Source organism: Leptonychotes weddellii, chromosome 6 (genome assembly GCF_054177405.1).
Source record: "Leptonychotes weddellii isolate Sample4059 chromosome 6, ASM5417740v2, whole genome shotgun sequence".
NCBI classification, from domain to species: domain Eukaryota; kingdom Metazoa; phylum Chordata; class Mammalia; order Carnivora; family Phocidae; genus Leptonychotes; species Leptonychotes weddellii.
Window position 1 is genome coordinate 135822673 of NC_138374.1, and position 9424 is coordinate 135832096.

General features: G+C 43.1%; 1 protein-coding gene across 3 annotated transcripts in view; it reads left to right on the plus strand.

Annotated features, from left to right (window-relative positions):
- LOC102750392 (Fc receptor-like protein 2) overlaps positions 1-9424 on the plus strand; it is a 66796-nt gene that overhangs the window by 9472 nt on the left and 47900 nt on the right. Inside the window, exons 8-12 of one of the 3 annotated variants that reach the window (XM_081825405.1) lie at positions 3574-3601; positions 4327-4427; positions 4665-4730; positions 5942-5970; positions 6059-6866. The exons of the other annotated variants lie outside the window; for them this stretch is intronic. Of the exons in view, the coding sequence (XP_081681531.1) occupies positions 3574-3601; positions 4327-4427; positions 4665-4730; positions 5942-5970; positions 6059-6097 (263 nt within the window). The 3' untranslated portion in view covers positions 6098-6866. Of the gene's footprint in view, positions 1-3573; positions 3602-4326; positions 4428-4664; positions 4731-5941; positions 5971-6058; positions 6867-9424 lie in introns of those variants that run through there. 3 annotated transcript variants of the gene reach the window in all.

The following is a 9424-nucleotide window of genomic DNA, read 5'->3' on the forward strand; positions in this document are numbered from 1 at the left end:
ATCAACTACCACAAGGTGAAAGAAATTTTGGAAACTCATCAGATAGTGCAAATGTAATTCAGTTTTTTCAAGTCCAGTGGAAGTTATATTTTTTAAACAGACTATCTAAGACTAAGGAATTGTGATTTTTTGCTTTTATTATAGGTTTTAATTGATAAAAATATGTGGATATGAAGAGACAGGTTGTTTGTTAACATAAAATAATTTCTAATTCATTCATTGTGATGAATTCTCCCACTTTTCAAGTTACATCCCGATATACTGTTGATTCAAATATAGAAACAATCTACAAAGCAATAAAACATTTACTTGCTCCTTTTCAGTTTTTACACAAATTATTTTTTTCGTGTCTAATTATACGCTCAAGTGCCTCTGGTATCTTATGTGGATAAGCTTGTCAGGTTCCTATTTTTGAGGGAAACTTTTCTAGTATTTCTTTGCTATGTAACATATTCAAATACCCCTTTTAATGAAGCTCCAGCATTCTTATTTTATTAAGACTATTTCTCAGAAGCAACTTTTAATTTTTGCTAATACCTCATTAGTATCTGTGAAGATAATCCTATATTTCTCTTTTCAGCTATTAAATCAACTAATTATAATATACCAGAATACCTAATATTGACTAATCTTTGCATTCTTTGTAAAAATCCAATTTTAGTTGATGCATTTTTTTTAAAGATTTATTTATTTATTTGAGAGAGCGAGAATGAGAGAGAGAGAGTACATGAGAGGGGGGAGGGTTAGAGGGAGAAGCAGGTTCCTTGCTGAGCAGGGAGCCCGATGCGGGACTCGATCCCGGGACTCCAGGATCATGACCTGAGCCGAAGGCAGTCGCTTAACCAACTGAGCTACCCAGGCGCCCCTAGTTGATGCATTTTTAACATAAACTAGCGTTCTTTTGAAGTTTTTTTTTTTTCATTAATAGTAATGTTGACATTTGCCAGGTTTGTTGTTATTGTGATCTTTTCTGCCTTTTGTACTCACCATTACAAAGGAAGCTCAACATTTTCCTTCTTTTTGTATGTCTTTTGTGCTCTGGAATAGTTTACATAATTATCTGTTGTCTCAAGATTTCCTGGCACTCCCCTGTGGAAGCTGCGGCTGGTGGGTTTTGGGGGAGCGGGTCCTCGACAGCTGTCACCATCTCTGCTCTTGTAACTAATCTTGTGAGAGGCATTGCTCTTGCTCACGGCCACCCAGCCCTCCTTTACCCCCGGGCGCAGGGACAGTTAGTTTCCCTGTCTCCTCGAAGTGAGACACGGCCAGTGAGATGCCGGCCGCTTGCATTGTTTCCTGGCAGAAGCATTTAGGAGCGAGGCGTTGATGTCCCGATGTCCTTCCCACGCGCTGGTGCTCATGCAAACACGTGCTGGGTTGACAGTGTCACCAGATGGTATGGCCTCCAGCAGCAGCCTCGGTCCCCGAGTGACTCCGTCCCCTAGTGACAGAACCCCCGGCAGATTTTTGACAGGTCTGCAGCACAAGTGGGAAATTTACAAATCTTTGCTGCTGCAAGCCCCTGCAAACTGAGGTTGGTTTGTTAATGTAGCAGAACACACTCCACCCTGACTGCCACACTCTGCCCACTGTTTCTTTATCTTCTGGGGAATTTTCCTAGAAAATCATCTGTTTTATCCAGGCTCCTAAATTTGCTTACTTGGAATCGAGTGAAGTAGTGTCCTGTGATTCTTCTGGCTTCCCCGTGGTTGCATTTATCCCTCTGTGCCTTCTCCTTTCACATTCATGAGTGGCATCGAAAAAGGAGTATCCACCCTTTCGATTCGAAAGTGAAGCTGCTAGAATGATTTATTTGATCTACCAGTTTGCTTTCTAATTCTGAAATTTCTGCTTTTATCTTCCTTAAGTTGCTGCACTCTGTTCTTGTTAGTCTTATTCTTTAGAACAAACTGGACATTTAATATATTTGCTTTCTTTTGTCTTATATATTTATATATGTATTTAGTAGCTTAAGACTTAATTCCCTTAAATGTATATGTTATAGATATATCCAGATTTCTTCACCGTTTTGTTATGAATTTCCAGTTACACTAAGATCAAAGATCATTTATACCATACTCATTTTTAAGAATATTTTTGAAGTTTTCTTTAGGAGCCAAGATATCATCAGTTTTTGTTATTGTTCAAAAGTGCTTAGGAAGAAGACTAAAGTCCATTTTAAAAATAATTTATTCAGGAAGGAGTTGCTAGAATCACATACACTGATTTCATACTGTTTGAAGATGTGCATCCCTCATCTTGTGGTTGAATGACTGTTCGGCTTGGTAGAAAATCCTGAGATCCTTCTTCCTTCCCTTGAAGAAAATCATTTAGTTCTTCCTTCTCTAACACTGTCTCCAAAAAAAACTGATAAAGTTAGAGCTCCAGCTGGGCTACTAGGCAATATTTTTCATGATTGCTGAGCTGCGTCTAAACTGGAAGCGCTCTTGGGGCGCCTGGGTGGCTCAGTCGTTATGCGTCTGCCTTCGGCTCAGGTCATGATCCCAGGGTCCTGGGATCGAGCCCCGCTTCGGGCTCCCTGCTCCGCGGGAAGCCTGCTTCTCCCTCTCCCACTCCCCCTGCTTGTGTTCCCTCTCTCACTGTGTCTCTCTCTGTCAAATAAATAATTAAATCTTTAAACAAATAAATAAATAAATAAATAAACTAAACTGGAAGTGCTCTGAGTTGGGTTATAAATGCTCGGTGGACAGCATAAATGAGCATACCCCCAAGTGCAACACAGCTCTTGAGACTGATCATGTCCCTCATAGTGGCGTCTGCTCCCAGCCATGTGGACTTGTTCCCTGAGCTGTTAGTTGAGGACCAGGAAAGAGCTCCTTGACCACTGGTGATGCAGCTGACCCATCCATGCTGATACGTTGTGCTTCTTGCTCTGCGTCTCTCTGTAAAGCTAAATGGTGCAAAGGAGAGCCCCATGGGTCTTATGAGTATCAACATCAAGCCTGACCCCAAGACCACTGCTTTAGAGTGGGGGTTGCAAATATCAAAACATTTAAAAAGTGAGAATGTTCCACCTAAACAAGGAGAGCAGTCATCAGCAGTTAATATATATTTGGCAATAATTGAAAGAGCAATAAAAAAATCCAGGAACAGTGACCCATGCCTGTGGGGTTTGCCATTTGAAGTGGTGTGTTAGATCAGTGGGGAAAAATAATGGATTGTCCAGCTAACAGTGCTGGAGAAAATAAGTAGTCGGGCGCCTGGGTGGCTCAGTTGGTTAAGCGACTGCCTTCGGCTCAGGTCATGATCCCAGGGTCCTGGGATGGAGTCCCACATCGGGCTCCCTGCTCAGCAGGGGGTCTGCTTCTCCCTCTGCCCTCTCCCGTCTCGTGCTCTCTGTTTCTCATTCTCTCTCTCTCTCAAATAAATAAATAAAATCTTTAAAAAAAAAAAAAAAGAAAAGAAAAGAAGTAGTCATCAGGACACAACACAATTGGATCCCTACTCTGAATCTTATATCCTACCAGTGACGACACGTGGTTAAGTCAGGGGAAAGTTTTAAGAGATAAAGACGTTGCCCCTAAAATGAATGTTCCTTCATCTGCTTTTCAGGAGGACGCTCTGTCACTCATGTATCCAGGTGAGAACTTTTCCTATTCAAAGTGGGAACTCTAGAGAACTTCCCCATTCATGATTTTCAATACTTACTGCTCCTTCTGCTTATACAGGTCACACAGTATCTTTCTATGATACTCAGCCATGTCTGTATTCATTACATTCATGCCATCAGAGTGCTGACTCTGGGTGGCCCACATGACAAGGTGTTGTCTTGCATACGATTCAAGATTTCTAAATTACTAATTTACATATTCAAGATTATTTATGGAGTACTTTCAATGTATGAGTAAGTTCTTGTTAGGCTTTTAAAGGTGTGAAAATATGCATAAAATGGAGTTTATTTCCACAGGGGACATATTGTTTTATGGAGAATATATGACACATACAATATACAAAAAAGAGAGAGAAATTGATGAGAAAGAAGCAGATGAAGTTCTAGGAGAGCTTATAAGAGAAAAAATTAAATCTCAGGCAATATCCTTCTCCCATTTATAACTTTCGAAAAAGCTAAAGATGAGGAATAGGACATTTTTGTGAGATCAGAGTGGCTATCCTATTAATAAAGAACTTTGTGATTCTGTGGCCCATCTCTGGCTGCCCACCTAAAAGACCACAGCCCAAGAATCTAGACAAAGGGCCATCAAATCACCCAAGCCAAGTGCCATGTCTGCCTGGCTTCTCCCACACTCTTCCCAGCCTGCCTCCTCTCTGTTCTCACTCTTGCCCTGGAGACTATCATGTAGTTAGTTTGCTTTCTCTCAGAGATGCTTCCAGCACAAACCCTCAGGAGCCCACCCACTCCAGCTCACTCTCAGACATGGAGGAGACGCAACCAGAGTATGTCAATGGTGAGTATCCCCACTGGAAGGGGCTCTGGGGCTACGGCCGAGAAGGAAGAGAAGGCAGGTGAAAAAAGCCATGAGGTGGTCTGCACACCCTGACCCCACGAGGCCCAGTCTCAATAAATGACCCTGAGAATCATGTTGGGGTTAGGAGGACAGTCACAAAGCAGGGGTCTGGGAGGGCACATATGAAGTTTGAACCCTTGTCCATGGACATCTTTGAACCATGTCTTTTCCCTGCAGTGGGCCCTGTAGATGTGGATGTGGTTTATTCCCAGGTCTGGAGCATGCAGCCACTGGAAGACTCAGGTGAGAAACCGTGAAGTGGTTCTTGTCAGATGCATCTTCCCAAGAAAGGGGCATCAGGTGTGCAATAGAGGCTTTCATACATCATTTGACCTTGATATGCAATCTGTAGATCCAAGAAGGAGCAAGAGATACTTGCAGGCAGGTTCTCATGGAGAAGCTGAATTACAAAACAAAACAAAACAAAAACAGATGGTCACTTGAGAAGAGACAGTTAGGGAGAATCCGGGATACAAGGCAAAGAGATAACATCAAATCGGGTAAGACTGAGAGTATCTGAAGTATGGTATCTAAAGTCCAGGAGGAGTTGTCCCAGTTGAGCGGGGTCATTGCCAGGCTCCTTTGAAAGGACCTGCCGTCTGGAGATGCCATGGCAGGGGTCGTGAACGCATCAGCCTAATCCAGAGAATCTGCCCTTTGACGTGTAGCCTTGCAAGAATTGAGGCAGTGGTTTTTTAGAAGGGCAGAGTTGTGTTCTTCAAGCTGCTTCTCCAGTGCCCTTGAAGTTGCAGCCTTCAACCATGCCCTTTGCTCTGTGCTGCTTGCTGCTTCTGCTGGAGCCAGGGGCCGCTGGCAGCTTGGCGGGCTTCCTGGGGAAGGGTCACCCGGCTGCGCTCCTCTGGGTCCTCGGCCAGCCTTGCTAATAGCTGTACCATTGCAGCCTGCAGAGAGCCAATGACCCTGTCATTCTGCCTCCCTGCCTGGGACCAGCCCAGCAAAACTGAAAAGGTACAGTCGTGCTTATCCTCCAGGCCCTCCAGGTGCTGGTGTGTTGCCAAGGGCAGGAGGGGGATTGAATTCCGCTCTACCCACCTGGAATGAAAGGAGAAGGAAGCAGCCCCCACACCCCCAAGCTGCCGTGTGACTCAGGCTCTCCCCTCCCTTATCTCTGCAGTGCAGGAACACCTGTGGTCGTTATATGAAGGACATAAAGGGATGACAGGAGAATGAACCCTGACAGAATATTGTCAATAATCCATGGAGACTGCATCAAAGAGAGGAAAGGTTTTGTTCAACAAGCGTTGGTATAGGACTTAGAGCTTGGGTGGTCTTAGAAGGACTGCAGAGTGGACAACATTAAGTCATGGATTTTACAGAACAAGAGAAGCTGGAAACCACACACTAAGCATCGCCATCCTGTGCCCCGGAGCACTGTTAGGGAATAAGGTCTAAGTGGAAACCCAAGAGCTCAGTAATATTTCTTCTCTCCACAGCAAACACCAGGACAACTCTGGAGAACAAGGTGAGCTGCATTCCTGGAGAGTTCCTTCTCCATCTTGCTCCCCACCAGCCATGTTCCTTCTCTCCCTTCAACTGTGCATCTCTCCTAGGACTCCCATGTCATCTACTCTGACGTGAAGGTGACGTAACACTTGGAGGAACTGGGGGGCAGAACACCAACAAGGATGGAACAGCACTAAGGGCTGCAAAAAACTATAAAAATGCCCAACCCTCATGACGTCTCACAGACAGAATGTGCTCCAGGGGCTGAGCAGGCCAGCTGGGTCATCTTCTGGGTCTCATCGTGCTCTTTCCCAATGTCTTCTTCCATTCATTCAATACTTATTGAACTGCTACTGCACCCCAGAAGCTGTGCACAGCGATTACCTTTGTTATCTTCTCTTTTTTAAAATTTTTAATTTAAATTCAATTTAGTTAACATGTAGTGTATTATTAGTTTCAGAGAGAGAGAGTTTAGTGATTCACCAGTTGTGTATAACCCGCAGTGCTCATTACATCACGTGCCCTCCTTAATGCCCATCACCCAGTTACCCCATCCCCCACCCATCTCCCCTCCAGCAACCCTCAGTTTGTTTCCTAGACTTAAGAGTCTCTTATGGTTTTCTCCCTCTCTGTCTTTATCTTATTTTATTTTTCCTTCCCTTCCCCTATGTTCATCTATTTTGTTTCTTAAATTCCACATATGAGTGAAATCATATGGTATTTGCTTCAAAGTTCAAAGAGTTGAGGAAGAATAATAAACATGAGAGACAAGGTTTCACCTAAACCTGCTCTGAGGTGATGTGAACAGAATCCATTTCTGGGCTTCTCTTTGTCTTCCAAACTGGGACTTTGTTGTCTTTTGTCACATACAGACATCTCAAGTTTTAAATAAATCCTCTCTTGCTTTTGTGAGAACTTCAGGGTTGAGTTTGTGGGAAGGAACAGCAGCTTGAGCCAGTTTGCCATATTTGTCCATTCTTGAATGCTTGGTTTATACATTAATCCACATTGATTTAAAGTAACAAGGGTATTTATGTCTTCTTGAAGTGCTAAATGTTTTACATCCATTGGCACAATCATGCAAGGAGTAAGATCACAGCCTTTGGGAACACCTGCCGAGGGTGGAGTCCCAACCCCTTCCCCCACTAATTGTGTAGTCTTGAACAAACTACTTAACCTCCATGTACCTCAATTTCTTCACCTTTAAATGGGGAAAACCATTTGTCAAATATTCATAAATCACATAGAACAATGCCTGCCATATAAGCAGCACTAAATAAGTATTCATTAAATAAAATATGCATAATTATCACTTAGCCTCAAACTTAGTACAAAAAAGTTCAAACAGTTGAGTAGTAAGAATCTCTAACAAAATGACTATCAAATGCAACTATCAGAATTTTCAACACTTTGATTAACATCTTGTATAATCCTCTTCCCTGCTAAAGGTAGGTCACCAATGGGAAGGACAGAGGTGACTGTGGGCTTGGGGTTGGTCATTAATCTACACAGAGATAATTTGGAATATTTTATAAACTATACACAACAAATTTGAAGTTTATCAGAAAAAAAATTACGAATAGTTATAATTATTAAAGTTTGGTATTGAAATAATTATACACCCTTAGCAAGACCACCTAACTTCTGGACTACAAGCACCAGGGACTGGGAGTTAGCAAATCCCAACAATCTAATTGTTATAGGGTGAGGTAATCTCAGCCCTACAGTTAATGTTGGTACCACCTTAGCAGGGACAAACCCCTCCTACCTGTTCTTTACACCCAACCATCCCTGAGGGATATATACATTCTCATTATTAATAGTAACCCTGGCATTAAAACTTCTAGGGGAACATATCAAAACTGTATATAGGGACATAGGTAACCTGATGTATCTCTGCTCAGCCTCCCACTAAACCATCTCAAATCACCCTTATCCATTACAAGTTACTTATCTACCTATTTCTGGCTTGCCAGAACTGGTGGGAAATTAGAGGTGATCAGGAATCCTTCCTTGTTTCCAAGGTCTGTTCTGATGGCTAAGTAGCCAGTGGCCACTCTCACCCGTAGATGGGGACAGTCTGAGAGGTTAATGCTCCTCTTGTCCACACACTTCAGACGCATGCATATGACCCGAATATTCTGCCGTTTGAGGGCTACCACCTGGAGTTGAGAGAAGCCACAAAAATCTATGGATTTTAATATATAAGATCATGTATCTTCGTTGTAGAAAATTTAGAAATACAGACAATAAAAGAGACAACTATTAAACTCACTCATACTTCCATCACTCAGACAATTGTACTATTATTTCAATGTCCGTCAGCCGGAGTATTTCCTATGGATGTGCTCCCATGTACATAAATATGTGATTTTAAAGGAGTAATAACTGTAACCTGTTTTTATTTTTTTAAAAATTGTTATGCTTTCATGCCATTCAATGTTCAAAGATCTTTGTAGTGTTGCTTGGTATGTTTGGATAAATAGTAACTTGTTTTGTAAATTACTTATTTGGGGGCCATTATCATATTGACCATTATTCACCATGATAAACAGTGTTGCAGTGAGTATCCTTGCTTCTAAGCCAATATTTTGGTTAGTATTACAGTTTAGAGAGATTAAGACCTGATACTCTATTCGGAATCAGACAATAACTCGGCAGGATTTCTCCCAAGAAACCTGAGTGATTGTGGGAAGCATCCCTCAGCTTACTGTGTGCTGCTATCAACACAGAAGTGAAGGAGAAAAGAGCAGTCTCCATCGCCTCTGCCTTCAACGTGAGGAAACAGAGATCAAACCCTGGAGGAAGTTCTTGCTTCTTTGCTTTCTTTTCATGCAAAACATCCTGAAGAGCAGCTTCTAGTTCCTGCCTCCTGGGACTCTTGCAAGACCCCGTCGGGCCAGCTGCTGAGAGTCTCTTCTCCAAAGGCTGAATGAGGAGGACCTCATGCTGCTGTACTAGGTACTCAGTGCTGCAGGTACTGCGGGGAGCGGGACAATAGGAATGAGACAGGGAAGCAAGAGGATGGAGACCCACCATGGGGGCATCCCTGGGGCCTTCGTGCAGTCCAAGCGTCTGGCCAATGCCTAGCAGCCAGTCTGGGTCTCCACAGCCAGTCCAATCTCCAGAGATCTTTGGCTAGACCCCAGTATCTGAAGATCTTTGGGAACACCCTAGTTTCCAAGAGTGTGTAGAAGTGGTGCATCTCAATTTCTATCAGGGAAAATGATGGTCCCTCTTAGTCATAAATTTCTGTTCTGATCATATGGGAAAGTTTGTAAATGATGTAATTGGGATTTTTTTTTTTTCAGTACTAAACCCTCCTTTCCTCCTCTGTGCATGTAAAGTAGAAGAATGAGATGCCAAGCAGTGGGGAAGGTGCAGCCTGTGGGGAGACGTGGAGAGCAGCAGGACAGAGCAGGACAGAGAGGAGAGGAGGAGTGGAGTGGGGCAGAGGCCTGGGCATCATGGAG